Source organism: Bemisia tabaci, chromosome 5 (assembly GCF_918797505.1).
Source record: "Bemisia tabaci chromosome 5, PGI_BMITA_v3".
Classification (NCBI taxonomy): domain Eukaryota; kingdom Metazoa; phylum Arthropoda; class Insecta; order Hemiptera; family Aleyrodidae; genus Bemisia; species Bemisia tabaci.
The window spans coordinates 10,176,574-10,198,134 of NC_092797.1; the positions used below are offsets into that span (position 1 = coordinate 10,176,574).

The 21,561-nt window shown below is 38.1% G+C and overlaps 1 protein-coding gene across 1 annotated transcript; it reads right to left on the minus strand.

Moving 5' to 3' along the window:
* Window positions 1-2,137: 2,137 nt before the first annotated feature.
* LOC109034505 (uncharacterized) lies at window positions 2,138-10,473 on the minus strand. Its single transcript, XM_019047705.2, has 3 exons — window positions 9,885-10,473; window positions 6,419-6,691; window positions 2,138-3,398 (listed from the first exon to the last, which is right to left on the minus strand). Exons 2-3 carry the CDS (start codon window positions 6,671-6,673, stop codon window positions 2,958-2,960), a joined length of 696 nt encoding a protein of 231 aa, XP_018903250.2. The 5' UTR covers window positions 6,674-6,691; window positions 9,885-10,473; the 3' UTR covers window positions 2,138-2,957.
* Between the last annotated feature and the right edge of the window lie 11,088 nt (window positions 10,474-21,561).

Sequence of the window (21,561 nt, forward strand, 5' to 3'; positions counted from 1 at the left end):
AAGTACTTGGTTGATCAAAATTTTTCGATTTAACCAAATTTTTGATCAAATCGACTAAATCTTAAAGTTATTCTGAGACATCTAAGGCTAATGAGTGTTCTGCTGAAACACTGTGCCTTTTTTATTCCCACTTTGACTTGAAGATTGCTCCTTGCGTGTGGCTGGCGCATTGGAATATCACCAATGCGAGTTATTACATCAGTTATTCTGCCACATGGCAACGCTGTCCGAGTTTTGTGAGCTAAAACTCCTTCAATTTCGTTTGATACATAAAGAGTTACTCAATTGGCGCTTGTGGCGTGCTGGCTTGCTGGTGGCTGGTCAGCTATTATTTTTAAAGGGGGGCAATTAAAATGGTGGTTTGCAAGCTTGTCATACAGTTACGTTCAACTCATTAGTTAATCTCTGCAAATCCGACGATGAAGGCATTTTTACATGAATGAAAAAGAGATCAAGGCGGGTGCTACAAGCTACAATATTGTTGTACAGGGTGATTAAAAAATCTTGCACTGCCAGAACCAGGCACCACCTCTATATTCTGTAACTTTTGAAAACGTTGGGATAATATTTTGTGAATGTTCCTAGGTCAAAGGAAGCGGCTTTCGGCACTCCCAGCATTTTTTAGGAAGACCTCCCCGAAAAATAACAAGAACCCGAAGTTTTATTAAGGTTGTTCGAGACTTTTGAAGCACCCTGTAAAGATACAGCCACAATTTTACAAACTCGGACTTGTCTTGGTTGGATGACTGTTTCAAACCCCTCATGAAAATTAATGCAACTTTATTCCTGGCACAAGTGCACTCGCACAATTTAATGGTAGCGCGAGTGAGAAATGTTCCCGCAAATTAAAATTGCAAATCTTTTCGTGCTCCTAACCGAGATAGGCATCTCTGCAGTTTCACTATCGAATAGCTCGTAGCAAAAGGGTCGTAACCGACATTTTTGGAGAAATCAAGGAATTCATAACGTCGACATGCTTAGGAGAGGTTATAAGCAATAATTTCGTGAAAAAAGGCGGTATCGATACCTAACGCAGCGCAGTTACGAAATGTGTGACTTCAAAAACTGCGAATTACATTAGATGAAAAGTGGCCGCTGTTCAGCTTTGGCAATTCTCTTATGATACCTTGAGTCAGAAAAAAAGTGTAGTTACGCTCCTTCTGTCCTAAACCACTGATATTTTCTTCTTGTTCCTTGCAAGTAATTAGCAATTGACGCGGTTCCGCCTGCTCACTCAAAAGGCCAGCGTAACGAGGAAGAAGATGCTATACGCGTGCTATTAGGATATCATTAACGGGTGGCAAAGTTTATCTCCCTGCGTATATTGGTCATGCGGTGGAACTTTTCTTTCGCAGGTCTTTTATCTCAAATGTTAATGGGATCGAGAGATTTTCGCGTGCACTCTGGTCTTATTTTTATTTTTTTGGGTTATTGAGAGTTAAATATGATATTGACCCTTACTTGATTTTCCTCGAGATTTTTGCAATAAAACTACATGGGCTCATTTTAAGCGCGCTACAGTATGACACAAAAGTAACATTGTAAGGTGTACAGTAGGTAACAAAATCAAGCTAGTTACTTATCTCATTAAATAATTAATCTATTCGCCCTGTTTGATAAGAGTAACTCCTTGATTTACCATTGGATTTTTTTTTTTATTTGAATGGAAAGATTCGTCGATTTCTGCACTAAAAAACGTATTTACATCTGAACATTGTAAAATTTTCACTCGCAAATTATTATATTTTTACTACAAAGCTTTTCAACGTTTCTAGCTGAGAATTTAACTAATTTTACTCTGATTACACTACAAAATTATGGAAATTTTAGACCAAAATTGTACATTGATATATTCGTAAGACTTTTATAGTTTTAGTCGATTTTGTATCTCTGGAGTACGTCGAGTTACGTTTCTTCGTCTAAGAAACAACGGATTGAGAATCTAGCCGGAATAAGGGAAATTCGAATGTGTAACGAATACTTCCTTGGTATATTTGAATTGAACCGAAAATATTTTGGAAGGTAACAAATTTCACCATTTTCTTCAACGAAATGTTACCCACGTAACTTTGTGTTCAAGAGACGGAAAAAAAGCAATGAAAAGAAGCATCTTTGAGGAAAATCATTTATTGAAAAAAAGATTATATAAACTTTTGGTGCTCAGAGGCAATTCTTGAAAGTTGACAACATTGTTTTATTAAATTGAGGCAGAATTCCTCAATAAGAATCTAGGTTTTAATGACTTTAAATGTAAAAACAGTGCGTTGTTCAGTTTCATCCTGACTCGAAAATACTTGGATTGCTGCAGTGGTGATTTTTCAAGTTAGCAACACTGTTTTCCTTGATTTAAATACATTGGAAATATCGATTTCACGTGAGGCAAGCTGTATCACCAAAAATCGATTGTTTTACATACATTTAAATGGAGGAAAAACAGTGTTGCCAACTTTCAAGAATCGTACTAGGGTGCTGATACGTCTTCGAGGCCCCTCCTCTCGGGTGGGTCCCCCGCTCTATTTAACCTACAGTCCTCTTTCAAAGGGCCCCTCCAGGAGTCCTGCCAGGGCCCCTCGATTCACTCGTAGGGATTTCTGGAGTGCTGAAGCACCCTGGTACCCCCAGCAGACCGGCCTTGGTATTGTCAACATCGAAAAAAAGCGAAGTTGATTTAACATTCTGGATGTAAAAAAAAGTGCACGAGAACTTATAAAACGCTGAACTACCTGCTACAGTAGTTACTTTAGCAATGCTAAGGTGTAAAACTAACTGCCGTGGTGGGCAATTCTGCATGTTTTAAGTTCTCGCACACTTTTTTTACATCCAGAGTGTTAAATCAACTTCACTTTTTTTTCGGTGGCACTTTTCTGAATCGCCTCTGCTGATGTTATCTCAGAATTTCCTCTTGAATGGATTCGCACCGAATCCATCGGTTCTCCTCAGTTATTTCTGAGGCGAGCTTAAAGATTGGCCAGGGCGGCGATCTTCTTGAGGCGAGCAGGACAGTCGTCACCGCCGACCGCCCAGGATGATGTTGCAGCGTAGTTGGAAAGGCTCGGTTGGAGGACATCGTTGTAGTTGACCGCGCCGGTGTAGGTGGACTTCTTGATCAAGTTCTTCTTGAAGCAGTACGGCTGCTCGTAGATGTCGGCGCATCGGTACTTGCCGGCCCAGTAGCAGGCGTTACCCACGATCCGGATGCAGTAGTTGTAGACGCCTAGGGTCACGTCGATCTTGGCCGCCAGGAGGTTGATCTTCTTCCTCACCTCCGAGTACTGGGGGCTGAAGTGGTACTTGTCGTTGAGCAGGGAGTATCCCAGGATCTTGAGTTTCACGTTGGTCGCCAGGGACCAGCTGTCCGTTGAGGGCATGCAGAATTCTCCGTGGAGCTCGACCTTGCCCTGAAATCGAATACAGTCAATTAATTTGGATTATGGACTGGATTTTGCAATTTGGAACTATAAATTCTAGCTCTTCTGAAAAAGCACTTATGTGCATAGGGAAACTAATGGCACATACGTTGTTTTTAAACCGGGCTAGAATTTATAGTTCCAAATTGCAAAATGTAGCCCTACTATCATTTAGCTTGCATTTTGCATAGGGAAACTAATGGCACATACGTTGTTTTTAAACAGGGCTAGAATTTATAGTTCCAAATTGCAAAATGTAGCCCTACTATCATTTAGATTGCATTTTGCAGAAAGGAACCAGTAGCATTGCAATGATGCTAAGATTTTGCAACTTCATCCTCTGCGATGAAATTACTGAAATCATGAAAAAATATGAAATTTACATGGTAATTTGTGTCGTAAATTTACAGTTTTCAGAGAGTAAAATGGAAACTGTTAATGTAAAATCAGGTTTTTCTTTCAAGACAAATAAGTTGCACAATCTTAGCAACATTGCAATGCTCCTGGTTCCTTTTTGCAAAGTGCAATCCATTGTATTTATTTTTACATCTGATCCGGCAGAATAATTGGGTATCCCAATTTTCCAGGCGGATTAATGTTGTTTTTTATTTTATGTTTTACATTTTGAATGAATTTATCTAATCTTAAAATGTGTCAAGGGAACGTAACTCCATTCCAAGGTTGCAAAATTGACTCATAAAAATCAAATTTTCTACAAGAATGTACCTACATGTGAAATTTTGTCCAAACACGTTTGTGATTTTTGCATGAGATCAGAGGAAAAATCGGTGAAATTTCCAGTTAGAAATCACCAAAATGCTCCTAGTGGAAATGCAACGTGCAAGGACAAATGCGGCAACATTGAAATGATGAGCTTGGAGGACTAGGCGCATAAGTGCAGTTTTTTAAAAAATTGAGATAGTAATGATTTCAAGTAGAGCTAGTCTTAATGCATATTTTGTGAACAATTCGCTCTAAAATTTCAATTTTTAAGCATCAAAAAGTCTGTTTGAACTTCCTTTTCGCCAAAAGGATCCATGTAATTTCGAAACTTCAAACACGTATTTCTCGAAATAGTAGGAACTGACTTTCCGATAAAGTTACGTTATTACGTCAGAGTAACGAAGAGTTCATCCAAATTTTGTAGATTTGATATTTTCTCGTAATGTTGCTTAACAGAACTTTTTTATACCTGGCAAATTGCGATTTAAGTATTTATTTTCATGTAAAATTTTGCGAAAAACACGATGGTGCCACTGGCTTTCTCTGAATATAGCTCTCAAAGTTGATGCCGTGATGGAGGAGATATGCCACGCTACCCTGAGAGTCCAAACTCCCCATGCACAGATAAGAAGCAGATACATTAGCAGGGTTGCCGTGTTTTCAGTTTTCGAGTGCCCATAAAAGTGGCAACCCTGTTAATGTATTTGCAGGGAGAATTTGACTGGATGAGGTGGACTCTCAGGGTAGCGTGGGATATCCCCTCCATTTCGTCCTCAACATTGAGAGCTTTTCTCGAGTTTTGGAGTTTGTTTTACAGAAAACCATAGTGGCATCATCGTGCTTTTCGCAAAATTTTACATGTGAATGAATTAATAAATCGTAAATCCCTGACACATGCAAGAGCTTCATTCCCACTTGAAGGGAATGGACCACTAAACGGGGTGAGAACAGTGGCGATTCTAGAGAGTTGGCAAAACTGTTTTTCCTCAATTCAAATGTGTGTAAAACAATCGACTCTTGGTGAGGCAGCTTGCCTCACCTAAAATCGATATTTTTAATGGATTTAAACGCAGGTAAAACGGTGTTGCCAACGTGCAAAATCGCCACTGGGTGAGAAATGGAACACCACGACACGTGTATCCTCATCAAAATGTTACGTATAGACGCTATTAGTGCAACGTCACAGAAGAGCGATATATATCGATTTTTTCGCACTAGTAGCATTGGAAGAGGTTATGCCAATGTTATTGTTTGGATCCAATTCGATATAATGGAGAATCCCTATGATGACGTCGCCACTAATAGCGTCTATAGCACGATGGAAAGATGTAAGCAATTATTACAAATTCAACCGAAACTCAATTGAAAGATCAGGGTTTTTTTGTATTCAGCAACTCAAATTCCCCACTCGTGAAAAATACCGTAGTGTGCTCGTACCGCAAGTTCGCCACTGAACTGATTTCTGCGTTTTTTAAAATACATTTTTTTCACAGGTACTGAATTCTTCGCAATAACTTCACAAAAACGGTAGAGGGAAATGTGCGCTGTCAATAATTACCATAATTTTCCACCTCTCAATGTTTCATTTTTTTTTAAAATTCGGTTTCAGTTTATTTTCAAATTCATTTTTTTCCTCTTAGGTTGAAATTCAAAAAACCTCTTCTAGTTCATTTACCCCGTTTATCTCTCATTCAAACTAATAATGATGATAACTTGATCGACAAGATAAAGGACATCCGGGCTCAGTCGACCAATAGGGATTTTCCAGTTCATAGGCGTAACTTCCAACTCAAAGAGCCTTTAAAAGCCTCTGCTCCCAAAAAATCGGGGTCTTTTAACAACTCGTTAAGGCACGAGCTTCAAGTCGCATATATCGCTCGGTAGTCGCCCAACAGCATAGACTCCCCGTGTTACGTTTATGGCCCCTCAGCGGTTTTGAATTCTCGCCGATTTTCTATCAATTTTGTGTTTTCTATGTTGTGATAAATGTGTGCATCTTTAATTTTAATGCAACGTGATCAAACACTAGAACTCAAGAAATTCTCTCTTTTTAATCCTGTTCTCCCATAAACCGTTTGGTTTTATATTTCACGCTATTTACTGATATGTGCCAAATCCAAAATTATTTATTAATAGGATGATAAATTTGATTCTAATGGCTGTACAAATATTTCTTATTTACAAGTTGAATTTGGATTTTTTCAAGGATTTTACATTTTTTGAACGCGTAGACTTTTCACGGTGAAAAATAATCAGAGATCAACTGGTGTGGTGGTCCACTCACTTACCTGAACTTCCGAGATGGCCCAGTTGAAGTCTAAATTCTTGCAGTTGGAATTGGTTGGGGTCACCATGAAGTGACTGATGGTCGTGGCGTTGTCAATCATGTCAACGCTGTCGTAAGGATCGGATTCTATGGCGTTCAAACTGTCCAGAGCAGCGATGTTAGGTTCGACTCCATTGGCTGTGGTGCTAGTAGCCGGGGTTGTAGTATTTGCGTTAGCACCCACAAGGGCAGTGGCCACAATGAGCAAGAACAGCATTTTCAGCTGAATTGTAGCCTAGGTCAAAAGTGAAGAGGTCGACATTTTAGAGCTACATCTGAGAGAAAATACATAGGTAGGAGAGACCTTGGTGGGTGGAGAAAATGTTTCAGAATAGTCGATATCGTCAGTTTAGTTTCAAAATGAGAGTATGGATATTTGGAAGGACATAGGAAAACAAGTTATTTTTGATTCATTGAAGGTTCAAAAATACATTACAAATGCATTTACAATACATTACAAATACAATAAGTTCAGTTTAAAAATGAGAATTTGAATACCTGAAAGGACATAGGAAAAAAAGTTATTTTTGATTCATTGAAGATTCAAAAATACATTCAGTTCAAAAAAGTTCAGTTTAAAAATGAGAATATGGATATTTGAAAGTACATTGAAAAAAGTTATTTTTGATCCATTGAAGGTTGAAAATGTTTCAGAATAGTCAAAATCGTCAGATTAGTTTAAACATGAGAGTGGGGATACTTGGAAGGACATAGGAAAAAAAGCTATTTTTGATTCATGGAAGGTTCAAAAATACATTCAGTTCAAAAAAGTTCAGTTTAAAAATGGAAATTTGGATGTTTGAAAGGACATAGGAAAAAAAGTTATTTTTGATCAATTGAAGGTTCAAAAATACATTACAAATGTATGTACAATACATCACAAATACAATAAGTTCAGTTTAAAAATGAGAATTTTAATATGTGAAAGGAAAATTGCGGGAAAATTCGTTGCTTTTGATCCATTAAAGTGCAAATGAAACTTTTTTATTTGTCTGGGATAAGTATTTGTAAGTTGCATTTCTCAAAAACTTTTTTATTTTTCCTGACACAGTTGATACATTTTTTCAGGTTTTTATAGTCTTCGATTTTGTGATTTCCTTTGTCCACATTTTAAACAGAAGGGATCTTTGTTGATATTGGGGCTCAGAATTAGTTGAGTGGATTTATTTTGGTCTACGTCTTGTTTTTGTTTTTCTCAGGTAGGACTTAAAAAAAAAATATCTATCGATTGGCAAAAGTTTATTTCACTATTATGAGAGTTTTTAAACTTTGAATCCGCAAAAAACTCGTTAAAACACAACAAAAGCCACGGAGCAAACCCGATAAGTCGTTCCTTCTACAGCTTCCAGTGTTGCCTCCCGCTTCAAAAAGTTTTTGTTGTTATTACGATTAAATTTTTGGTTTCCTTCCTTGCTCCCCTTTTTGACCCTGGAAGAATTCTCCTGGAAATTGACTGTGCCTCGAAATGGAATAAAGTCTTGTAAAGTTCACCTAGTATTTGTACATCGTAGAGCTCGGTTTTGCCTCGAATTGGATTTTTTTTTATTGGTTAAAAATGTACAACTAGCCCCTTACGATGCTATTAATTACAATAATTTTAACTTGTAAGTATAGCTAAAAATTGACTTAGGTTAAATTTTTGTATTTTTAAAAATAAAACATTCATACCAAGTCTGACTATTCTTTTGCCCTACACTATATTACTATACATTCATACAGGTACATCCATACAAGATTACGTTGTTATGGTATGTAAAATAAAGTAACAAAAAGAGGTGAGAATATATAAAAAAGATACAAAAATTACGATCGAATTGGAATGAAGTATGTTTAAGTTCATCCAGTATTTGTACCTCATGGAACTCGACTATGCCTCGAAATGAAATAAAGTCCTCTAAAGTTTATCCATAATTTGTACTTATATGTTTGGTCATTTCTTGTAATGTTCCAAACAATTATTGTCAAGATACTATTCAAAATTAAAACTGTTACATCACTTCTACTTGGATTGGATTCTATCTCTCCCTCTTTATAGTATAACATTTACTCTTATTTTAATTTAATAGTAGCATTGGGTTAGCTTCAATGTACATTTTAACATCCTTTCAACAACAGTCACACGAAATAGTTTCACACTGCAGCAATAAATTATGAAACTAGTCTTACAAACTTGCGCCTACATTAAAAGTTGCACGGTTTGACTGTGAGACTATCTTTATGACAACGTTATAACCATAAACACGTTGGATATCAATGCTGCGATCTTTATACATGAAACATAAAAAATAAATATTCATTGATGTATACTTTAAATTTGCGAGATTAACCAATATGCCTCAATTCAGTTTTCCTTTTCATGATAACTGCGCAGAAGATGCAAATGAGGTCTTTTTTTTTTTTTTTTTTTTTTTTTTTTTTTTTTTTTTTTTTTAGCAAAGTAGGTTGTACTGCATGCCCCCTGATCGCCTCGCGGTCAAATCCTCCGAAGCGCTTCGCGCCGTTATGCGTTCATGCGTTACTCATCTGATTTTATAGCATAGCAGATAATTTGTCTTAAATTGAGAACGTTCAGTATGACGGTTATGTGGTATTATGGAGAGATAGTGGGTGGGATTAATGTTTATTTTTTGTGTTTGAAAAAAGGAAAAATAAGCACATTGTATTTCTCCTGCGAAAGAAAAAAATAAAAAAAATATACTCGCTAAGCTAGGAATGTATCAAGGCTCTCCTCTCTATTCAATTGTGGATGATCAAAACATATTGATAATTAAATACACAATTCCTAAAACGCGAATGGAAATAATTAGTGAATTACTTTACTTCATTGACACCTGGGAAGAATAAACATAAATACAAAAATGCCAGGTCATAAGGATTCTTCTCAAAACTCTGAAATCTTCTTCAAGGAATGTTTTTAACTTCGAGCATAACGGCATGGATAGAACAAAGTCTGATTGATTTAAGGTGAGAGAGATAGCTTGAACTGATGTACAAGACCGATAATGTTTAATTTTTTAGGGTACATTATAGTATAATTTTAATAAAATTCATTCAATTTTCAACTTCACATTTTAGCTTTGAAACACGAGCAAAGTACATTACAGCTAGCCCTCTATTGAAGCATAATTCAGTCTCTTTCCTTTCTATCCCTACCAAAAATAGATTTTTTTAAAATTAGTCAGACAAGATAATGAAATTAAGGCTACAAAACAAGGGAAATGCACTTAAGTAAAGTAAAATCGCTAAAAAATTTAAAAAAACTCAAATTTTCCCCACTTAATTAATGAAGGAAAGTTTGAGTTTTTTTTTAAATTTTTTGCGACTGTAGTCAGAAATGTTCGGCGTTCTTTGTAATTCGAGTGTTCAAAAACGCGAATTTTCCGGAACTCGGAGTCGTTTGAAGTTATCGTGAAAAATAAAAGACTTACCGCTTAAAAATGACTAGAATGGAGGAACTGTCGGGTTCAGTAAACGGCAGCACAGGTCGGCTGCTGTGAATCAATCGGGAAAATACTAGATGATTTGCCAACAGAATGTAAGGCAAGTGGTTCCTACACCTCTTTTCGGTGCTTTTTATGCTGCACATTTATCTTTTTGGGTCATGCAATATTCGCAAGGGCAAGACCGAAAATTGGCCGAGAAAGAATTGGTTAATTACTACTTTTGCTTCTGTTAATTTCGGCGGCACGATAAACTCTTGACTTGCGAATATTTTTGTCGTTGCTTTGGTAGGCGTCAAGTCGCAATTTTATAATTAGAAACCGATTCAGCTCCATGAATTTGGACCAGGCTATCATCGAGAGCCATTGGCAGATAAATAAAATGAGCCTCCAGTTACCTCTTCGTAAACGAATCGTCGGTCATTTTTTTGTGCAGATTTTATGCGGGTCATTTATTTAGGATGCGCTGTGCACGGATGGAAGTCATAATGGATACCGCGATCAGAGGCGAGGCGTGAGCGATCGATTATCGATATTTCTCCATTTGAAGCTGTGGTAAAGAATCGATTATTAAGGTATTCGTTGCGAACACCCTGTTTATCGATCCTTTTCCATAGGTTTAAATGGTAGATAAATCGATTTATCGCAAAGCGCGCCACGCCACCGATCACCGTAATCTTATCGGAAAAGACACGGAGCAAAAATGTAAGATTCGTTGCCTTGTTAAAAAGGGAGAGAGCGTTTCAATGACCCACTGCGTTTTACCTGCCTGCGAGGTCATTTGATTCGGTTTTATTTGAGTGTGCACATGGATGGAATTATTTTACCTTGAAAAAAATTTTTACATTTTTCTCCTTCGAAATTAACCAGTTTCTTTTTTCCCCAAGATGCTTCATTTCATAGTACCCAATTTCAGATTTCGAAAAAACGCATTTCAAAATTTGATCAGATACTGCACGGAAAAAAGAATGTCAATGGATTTCAATTTGATTCTCAACTAGACCTGCAGAAAATTCAGGTGCCATTACTAATACATCTCGGACAGTGTCACACGGCACATACACGAATATCCAAGTGCAGTTGTTCAACACGGACAGAGATCTAAGTGCTGATTGTGAAAAAGACTGCAGTAATTGATTTACCCCTGCAGGCTGATTGCTGATCGTTCGATTTCCTCGGGATCACATATGTAGATTCTAGAATCTAGTAATCACTTAAATTCTTTTTTATGCGCATTACATGAATTTTGTCTGGGAATATTCTTAAATGAGTGAAAAATGCACAGCAAATTTAATTGGGATTTGACCATATTTCGCGATCAAGAACTAATATTTCAGGCTCATCTTAGGAACGACATATGTGTTACTAGTTTCCGAGTGCAGATAGGTACTTTTGTAGATGAACCAGAAACAGTGGTTCCTGATTGCAAAACGCGGTCTGGCTGCCACATAGATTTTGTTTCAAAACTAAAAATTAGTGAAGATTTTCTAAGACTTCACCAAATGTACTCAAGTTCCGATTTCAGCCACATCCCTAAGACGTATTGATCGCGAAAAATTGCGATTTGATCGGAGAATGTATCGTGATTTTATTGACGTTGATGTATTGCAATATTATCGAGAAAAAAATCGCGATAACTTGAGCCAAAATTTTGATTTATCGAACGCGGTATTATAGAGATAAAATTGCGACAAAATCGAGGATATATCGCTCAGACGTTGATGATCCTTGCGATTTTACGCCAAAAAATCGTAACTTAATTTCAAAATATCGCAATCTTTCCGTTAAAAAATGCCACCTCGGTCGTTTGAATGGTCGAATATTGCTGAATGTCCTCTGATAAAATACAAAATGGGAAATTTGTTCATCTTCTTTTCCAAATTCTGCAAGGAATTTTGATTTGTGTATTTAAAAATTTCAATAATTGCATGAAAATGCAAATATAAACATGCGTAATTTTCCCAAAAAAAAACATATTTTACAAAAAAAAAAAAAAAAAAAAAATTAATTTACAATGAAATATTCGCATGAAGCGTTCTTCCTTAGCACGAGCTGACTCCCGCGTCGATCTTGACACCATTCGAGACAGAATTAGGCCGCTCTCAAGTCGAAGTTTCGACCCCTGTCAAACCGCCTATCTGCAATGGAGTTCCACAGTAGTTAAGTGGTTACGCTCTGAAAAGGAGCACGCTTGCTGACACAATAAGATTTTGAAAACGGTGAGCTAAACGGCGTGGCGCGAGTACTCCTGGAGTGGTTGAGAGTCTTCATTGATCGAATGACAAAGGCATTTCAATGCTGAGACTTCTTGTTACCTCAGATCCGTAACCGCACTTATGTGATTACCCTGGATCAAGAGACTTCGGGCTGGAAATAATCGGCCGGCATCGATAAATCGTGTCATTACTGTGAGAGTTCGCGCATAACCCAACTCCGTACGCTGCCGTGCGAAGTAAAAAAGCCGCATGAACCTTCAGGCGTTGCCAAATTTCTTTTAATAAATCGCGAAATTTATGGCAAATTCGAAAATATTTTCAATTTTTCAGATAATTTTGTTGGCAATTTCACCTAAAATTCTTGAAAATTCCAAGGAAGAATATTCAAAGCTTTCCAAAAAAATGACCATTTCATCGACGGAAATTTAGCAACTCTCGAATGTGCATGCGAAATTTTGGGAAAATTTTTGAATATTTGTCCTCCAGATTTTCAGATAATTTTGTTCGCAATTTTTCCCACAGCTCCTGAAAATTTAAAGGAAAAATATTCACAGCTCTCCTCAAAATTTAAGATTTTACCGGAGGAAATTTGGCAACTCTCGAATGTTCATACGGCGCTTTTCTTTTGCACGGCAGTATGGATATCTAGTCTATTCAGCAACGGCTTGTGGCCTCACTTGAATAAAGATTCTCCTATACTTTTCCAAAAAGAGGGTGAGAGATACAAATAAGTGGAGGAGGGTGCCTATGGATTCAATCGATGCGAATCGATCGAAAAATAAAAACTTGAATCGATAGACACTGATGATCGAAAATTAATTCAAGAACCTGTGTCGATTCGATCTAAGAACAAAAACGCTAACCGATCGACAGCGACTCCAAGGACATTGGTTCGATCGACAACCGTGAATCGATGGACTTACATGTAAATCGATCGAATTTTGTCGAACCAATTAGTGGCAGTTGAGTCGTTAACGATCAGCTCGCACTTTTTCTTTTCGATCAAAAGGACTGCATTTTGCAATTTGGACTTATAAATTCTGGCTCATCTGAAAAAAACACTTATGTGCATAGGGAAACTAATGGCACATACGTTGTTTTTAAACCGAGCCGGAATTTATAGTTCCTAATTGCAGAATGTAGTCCAAATCATGTTGTCATTAGTCATGTGCTTATGCTTTTGTGGGCACTTTTTTCACTAGAAAAAATACGGAAAAAACCTTTTCTCAAGCAGGTAAATAATATCGCTAACTAGCTTCAACCTTTTACACGTGTGACTCCAGTCGATTGAGATAATTTGTTTTACTAAGGGGCTATGCCCCCTGGCCGCTACGCGGCCCAACCCCCAGAGGACTCTTCGCGTTCTTTTCGGCCCGCGTCGACAAACGAACGACCAAAAAAAAATGAAAAGTAAATCATAGCCGACTCTCATTTATCCAAAATGTCTCTGGCCGGGAGCAATTGGACCAATAAGAGTCGAATCAAAAAATCGGCATTTATTTCAAACTTCACGCCAAGACTGAAACGAAGCAGAACGGAGCGTTTCGTCGCTTTTGGATAATGCGTAGCAAAGCAGCATACCTTCGATTCACTTAGTCACTTACCCTATACTAACAGACCAAAATTCAACATTTTCCGCTTACTTCAATTTTCCGCTAAATGGGCCTGTTGCATGCAAGAGATACAGCCGTGCGAATAGACTTTTTAGAGGTTAAATGACACGAAAATTACGATGCTCACATTAAAAAAGTCTGAAATACACTCCTTACTGCGCAATTTGTGTTGTTGGGAACGCGCTTTTTCAAAATTCCCGCGTCTGGGGGCAGTTTTCTAACGGAAACAATTAACGGCAACTCGCGGCTATTTCCGGTCAACTAAAACTGACAACATAACCTAAAAATCGGAGCTCGTGACATCGTGAAATGAAATGTAGAAGGATTGCGTTGGATATTTAAAAGTTGATCGATTTGGTTACCGCATAAAGCGTATATGGACCACTGTAGGAGATCACGTTGGGTTTGTAAACACACTGAAGGAAAAAATAACAACAACAACAACGACGACTCGGCATCTTCCGGAAATCACCGAGCCCGCCGTTTGCTCGTTTCCGGTGATTAGAAAACTGCCCCCAGACGCGGGAAATTTGAAAAAGCGCGTTTCTAAAAACGCAAATTGCGCAGTAAGGAGTGTATTTCAGACTTTTTTAATGTGACCATCGTAATTTTCGTGTCATTTAACCTCTTAAAAGTCTGTTCGCGCGGCTGTATCTCTTGCATGCAACAGGCCCATTTGAAAGTCCCGCCATTGTTCATTGGCGGGAATTTCAAATTTTGCCCCCCTTTCTAAGCTTTCTGGTCTAATCCTATTTTACATGGCAGAAATCAGCCGTGAGAATGATTGGCAACAATCCGTGAGATTTTTCGTATATTTAGGTATGCTTATCTATATTTTTCATTTAAGTTTTTACAAGTAAATTTGCATCGGAAATTCCGACATTAATCTAGAACCTTAAATTACTAGTTTGAGGTCTATTGGTTGATGAAGATGGCACCTTTTATGTTTTCATTGCATTTTAGGATACTCAATGATTGGGAAAGAGGGGGAAAATCTTCAAATCAGCAAGGTCGTAGAGTCTAATTTCAACAAATGATTTTCATTTTTTTCGATATAATTCAGTTTATTTAGTAATGTAAAGAATTGTACACCACCACTTTGTCACTCGCTATGACATTTGTGTATCTTTCCGAAAAAAAAAAAAACCTTTACTGTAAGTCGAATGAACTACTGTATAGTTTTGGTATTTTGTAATGAACTTCTAAAACCTGCCTAAAAGGAAAAAAACAAAAAAACAAGACAATGGCGAGGGCAACTTTTCTTCTTTTTCCAAATAATTTCAGTAGGTGTGTTTTTTTTTAACGGCGTGAAAAAATCATATCACACCACAGGAGAAAAGAAGAAATTATATCTAATAAATCGCAAGATCTCTTGGTGTTTGCTGTGAAATGGATTTTAAGGCATTATACTGAAAAAAAAAAAAAAAAAAAAAAAAAAAAAAAAAAAAAAAAAAAACTCAACTTCAACTATAGGTCACACATTTTTTGAAGTCTGTCAACAGAGAGTCGTGGAGACTCAAAACTCCTTCCAATCGACGTGTATGTGATTCTACTTACGTTCATGTGCTGCTTCCATCAACTCAGACGTTGATAGATTGTAGGCGAAACTAGCTAGGATAGAGCCGATGTAATATATGCTAGATTGTGCTTGAGTGTTTCAATTGCGTGGGGTGTAATATGTTAAGTTGTGTATGATACTTTTGTGTTTGTGTGCCTGTTGAAAAACACACTTCTTGCAGTTGTGTTGTATTACAAATCTAATTTCAATCCACCTTCTTATTGAGTGCTTATTCGAATTTCAATGAAGTTCTCCTATAATCTTTTTCCCCTTTCCAATTTTTTAAGTAATTACAGTAGGGTGTTCCGTTTTTAGACAACCATCTCAAAACCTTGCTCCCCGGGCTTTTTCCCATTCCTTTTGGTCCCCAAAAGACAAATATGAAGTTTCAGCACCATAGCTGAAGTCTACACTTTCCCCCAAAGCGATGAAAATTTTGGGAGCAATTACATTGGTTTAAATGGGGAGAAAATAGGCCGATTCGCGGAATTACGTTTTTCGGTCGTAAAATGCGCCGAAATGATTTCAAACCTGACCATCTCTTGAAAAGTCGTCGAGGGGCCTATTTTGAATGAGGAAATTCCACTTTTGACCCAGAGTTGGGGGGAGGGGGGGTCACGGCGAAGTTAGTTTAGAGGCGCTGCGCGCAGCAAAATGATAGCATTTGACAGTTTTTGATCAACCTCAAAACAGGCCCTCCGAAGCTGAGGAGGCTAATATATCTCATAAATTGTAATAAAATAATGTGCAAGAGTTGTTTTCATCCTTTCAGAACTATTTTCGACCATTTACACAGTTGCCAAAATTTACTCGAAACTGGAAGGAAATTAGTGTATATCATGTTCTGCACTTGAGTGATTTTGGCAACAGTGTAAATGGTCGAAAATAGTTCTGAAGGGATGAAAACAACTCTGGTACATTATTTTATTACAATTTATGAGATATATTAGCCTCCTCAGCTTCGGAGGGCCTGTTTTGAGGTTGATCAAAAACTGTCAAATGCTATCATTTTGCTGCGCGCAGCGCCTCTAAACTAACTTCGCCGTGACCCCCCCTCCCCCCAACTCTGGGTCAAAAGTGGAATTTCCTCATTCAAAATAGGCCCCTCGACGACTTTTCAAGAGATGGTCAGGTTTGAAATCATTTCGGCGCATTTTACGACCGAAAAACGTAATTCCGCGAATCGGCCTATTTTCTCCCCATTTAAACCAATGTAATTGCTCCCAAAATTTTCATCGCTTTGGGGGAAAGTGTAGACTTCAGCTATGGTGCTGAAACTTCATATTTGTCTTTTGGGGACCAAAAGGAATGGGAAAAAGCCCGGGGAGCAAGGTTTTGAGATGGTTGTCTAAAAACGGAACACCCTATAATTACAGTACAAACTTCATTTTGACTCCCCTAAAATTTTTTCGGGACGCCCTCCATAGGGTAGTTTTCCTTCATTTTTAGACAGTAAACATTTATGTACCAGTAAGTTGTACCTTCTAAAGCCATTAAATTGTCCAAATAATCATGAAAATTGAGATTTTTCCTTTAAAATCATACCGTCTTGTAAGTAGAGAATCGGCGGAAACTTAAAGAATCAAATAGATCCATGTGTAGTTCTTTTTGCTTTAATGCTTCGAAGACAATGTTGAGCTAAGTTGAAAGGAAATTTGTGCTGAAAGACGGTGATATCTCAGTGCCTATTCAATTAAATGCAGTGAAACGTAGCCTCTAAAAGTATTTTTTACAAGAACTCAAAATTTTGGTTAAATTTTCAAAAATTGATAATCCACGATGGTAGATGTGGCCTAAAACGTTATCTCAGCGCTTTCTTATACGAATACCTAGTCGATTCTTGGTGAGGTAAGCTTATTCCACTAGAATCGATTGTTTTTACTTATTTAAATGGAAGAAAAACAGTGTTGCCAAAGACTAAATCCCATGACGCCGTTAGGAAGTTCACCCTTCAAATCACTTCAAACAGATGGACAAGAAGCTTCATTGCCGATGAACAAGAAACGTTTAGAATGACAATAGGAGGAGTGCAGTGGATGTGTGAATGAATTGCGACCGAAACCGCAGTGTGATGCGTAAATTTTTACGAGCGTACAGAAATGTTGCCGTAACTCACTTTAAATTCCCTATTTTTATATTTCAAAATCTATGAGGAATGATCTTCAGTAAAAAGTCACTCACGATGTTTAGTGCATTGAGAGAATTGATAAACTAAAAGCCTCTGATGCTCGAATTACATATAAGGACATTTTAAGGGGAAGTCGGCTTTATAAATGGACGTACTTCTGCCAAACGGAACTATGTGCGTTTAGACGTGAGCCCTGTTATGCATATTGTCACGTCAAGAGGATTTCTCATGTTTTAGTCCGACTGAGAAATCTAAATAAATCTTTGACGTGGCGAGTTCGTGGGAGAGCGGAACAAAATACGAAGAGATGTTTTAGCGGGTACGTATGTATTCGCGTGTATTATGAAAATGAAATCGTTACAAAGGTGACAGATACTAGGAGCACTAAGGAAGGCTGTGCAGTTGGAATCAGAGACAAGAGACCCTCCACTGGCCTCCTAGCGACAGGTGGAAGCTTTTACTTTCGGGGTTTCAACAATTCCTTATGGACAATTATGAGCGAGCAACAGTCATCACCCTATTTTCGGCTGTTGACTTACCTACATGGTCGATGATGAGCTTCGGATGACGTCATAAGCCAAACAACTTTCCCAAACGTCGGCCATTTTCGGTTTGTTTGCAAAACGAAACTGCCAACACGTTGTTGAACATCAACCATGTAGGTAAGTCAACAGTAGAATGCTGAAGTCCCGAAAGTAAAAGCTTCCACCATGGCCAAGTTACTAGTGGAGGGTCTCTTGTCTCTGGTTGGAAAATCCAGATTCGCTTCCTGGTGGAAATCGAAGTCCCGTCCCGAGCCTCCTCCGTCCAACGTGGAGCTCAGGCCCGCGAGCGTCTTATCTTTCAATCCATCTCGTGACGCTGGCGATCAAAAAAACAAGATAAAGATAGATGCGTACGACTGATCATAGCAACGAGTAAGTGAAGCTTGCTCGAAGCTGGGTTCTGAAAATTCATAGAGAGAGACCGAAAATATGGGAGAAAGGGAGATAGAGAATCTCTATGAAAAAACGCGTTGCGGTATACGCGACACATATATTCTTATGGGTCCCAGGGCTCATGTCTTAATGCACGTAGTTCCGTTTGGCAGAAATGCGTCCGAATGCTTAGCATCAAGGAGGAATAATGAAAGAGGGCATTGGTGTTTATTCCTCGGTAGTAGATCAACTAAAAATAAAAATAACACACACGTATCTCCAAGTAGCATTTCTCAACGGAAAAATCCCTACATATTGCGATTTTATCGGCGAAAATTGATCACGACTTTATCGAACCGAAAATTGCGATGCGTAGCGATTTAATAGCCGTATATCGCGATTTTCAATGCGATAATATCTCGATATGTTGCTGCCGATATAATCGCGACAACCAACCGATAAAATCGCTTTTTATCGCGATCACTGCTACTTGGGTTACTGGGAAAAATTGATTTGTCATCTAATTAAAATTACGCAAAAATAGAATAGATGTATGAGGAAAATTAATGCTGGAGAATGTCCATTCATGTGTGATCGATTTTTATAGATTAGGGGGCTACGTCCGCCGACCATTTCGTGCCCCCCCCCCCCCCCCCCCCCCCCCAAAAAAAAAACCTGCTTCGCGCCTCAGGCGGAATGCCTCACGCTCACGCGTTATACTCTTATGACTTTAAGGCATAGAACAAGATATGACAACTCTAGGACTTCAGTTGCACAACGTTAATGAGGAGAATACTGCATTCTCCAAGGTGTATAAATCATCCCACAGTTGCAGTCAAAGCAATAAAAATTGAAAGTTCACCGATTGACATAGTGCGATCCCTGTGTACGCGGAAGTTAAATTGATATGCACATGGGTTTTATGGTGGTTTTATCAATCAAAATACGTTTTTATTCGTTACTTTGAATTGAGGACGATCCCAGTTAAATTGTGTGGGTGGATAAATGCCAGCAGATCGAATCCTTTCAGTTGGTTTTGTGCGTTAATGTAGAGTGGGCTATGATTTCAGCATGGCATAAGCTAGACGAGCCCGTTATTTCAGCAATTATTCATTTACATTCAAGGACACAGGATTACAGATTTCAGATGCAAAGCCTCGGGTTTATTGTTTTAGGATTGGTCCTCTGAAGGAGGGAGTGCTGCACGGACACACTAAGAAAAGACACAAAAAGTTCATATAATCTTTATTGGAGTTGTGTGGATTCATCTCAGTACTATAATTTATGGTGTAATTTTAGGTCAGAGGTATGTTGATAATAATGGGGAGAAAAATAATTTTAGACCCTCGCTACTCCACTCTCTTACGGGCAGTAAGGATTTAAATGGGATTTTCAGATGTTGCATATCATGCATTATGACAGCTTTCTGCTGTAAAGGAGAAACGCCGTATGAGCCTAGAGGCTTTGCCAAATTTCCAAAGATAAAATGTTAATTTACTGAAAAACATGTGGATATTTTTATCCCGATTTTTCACGGGATTTCATTCGCGATTTAATCCACAATATCTGAAAATTTTGAGAAAGAATATGCATAACTCTTCTCAAAAATTAATATTTTATCGGAGGAAAGACAACTTTTGGAAATTTAGACGAAAGAGCCTCGCCAAGTTTCGCCCCCTTTTTTTATACCCGAGTTGGTCAACGGGACAGTGCTCAAATGAAAGCCTATGGTAAGGCAAACTTCCATGCAAAGTTTCAACTTGAAGTGACCCCTGGTTTAGGCTGTACAGCGTTGCCAATTTTCCAGTTTCATGTGCTAAAATCAAGGATATTGGACTATTAGTCCGGGGCATAGGTATACTAGTACACCCAAGTTGGTCAACGGGACAGGGCTCAAACGAAAGCTCATGGTAAGGCAAACTTCCAGGAAAAGTTTCAACTTGAAGTGAAACTTCGTTTAGGCTGTACAGCGTTGCCAATTTTCCATTTTTATGCGCTAAACTCACGAAATACTGAATCGTCATGGTTCAACAGACTATTATACCCGAGTTGGTCAACGAGACAAGGCTCAAACGAAAGCTTATGGTAAGGCAAACTTCCAGGAAAAGTTTCAACTTGAAGTGAAACCTCGTTTAGGTTGTACAGCGTTGCCAATTTTCCATTTTTATGCGCTAAACTCACGAAATACTGAATCATCATCGTTCAACAGACTATTATACCCGAGTTGGTCAACGAAACAAGGCTCAAACGAAAGCTTATGGTAAGGCAAACTTCCAGGAAAAGTTTCAACTTGAAGTGAAACCTCGTTTAGGCTGTACAGCGTCGCCAATTTTATTTTTATGCGCTATACTCACGAAATACTGAATCATCATGGTTCAACAGACTATTATACCCGAGTTGGTCAACGAGACAAGGCTCAAACGAAAGCTTATGGTAAGGCAAACTTCCAGGAAAAGTTTCATTTTGAAGTGAAACCTCGTTTAGGCTGTACAGCGTCGCCAATTTTTCATTTTTATGCGCTATACTCACGAAATACTGAATCATCATGGTTGAACAGACTATTATACCCGAGTTGGTCAACGAGACAAGGCTCGAACGAAAGCTTATGGTAAGGCAAACTTCCGGGAAAAGTTTCAACTTGAAGTGAAAACTCGTTTAGGCTGTACAGCGTTTCCAATTTTCCATTTTTATGTGCCAAAATGAAGGAATTCGGGACTAATAGTCCAATGCATCATAATTAAACAGACTAGTACATCGGTCCACGAGCTGAATACTACCCTGAGATCGAATAGAAGCGCAACGAAAGGCCATCGTGAACTTTTCGAAGCAGTGTTGCCAATTTATTATTAATTTTTTAACATAAAATTAGGGTTTTTCCGAGATTTTTGGCGGAAAACGTACCTTCATGGGCTATAACTTTGATGAGTATGGGCTAAACATTACGACTTGATAGTAAATGAACGCTACAGACGTAGAAAATTGAATTCCGAACGCAATGTTGCCAAGTTTATTTTAATTTCTTATAAAAATTAAAGATTTTCTCACGTGAATGCTTCGATAACGTAATTTCCAAGGCATTCATGTCATTCTGATGACTGAATATCACCACGGCATAGTACATGATTTCTGTTCAAGGCAAAAATGGAAAGTTCAGAGTAACGTTGCCAAATTGTGTACGTTTATTTTACGACGAGACGCCGATATTTTTGAGCTTTTCGTGCGAATAATCGTGC

Coding starts and splice junctions, on each gene's coding strand:
- LOC109034505 (XM_019047705.2), bottom strand. CDS start 6,673: ATGCTGTTCTTGCTCATTGTGGCCACTGCCCTTGTGGGTGCTAACGCA. Junction 3,399..6,418: donor GGGCCATCTCGGAAGTTCAG/GTAAGTGAGTGG, acceptor ATTCGATTTCAG/GGCAAGGTCGAGCTCCACGG.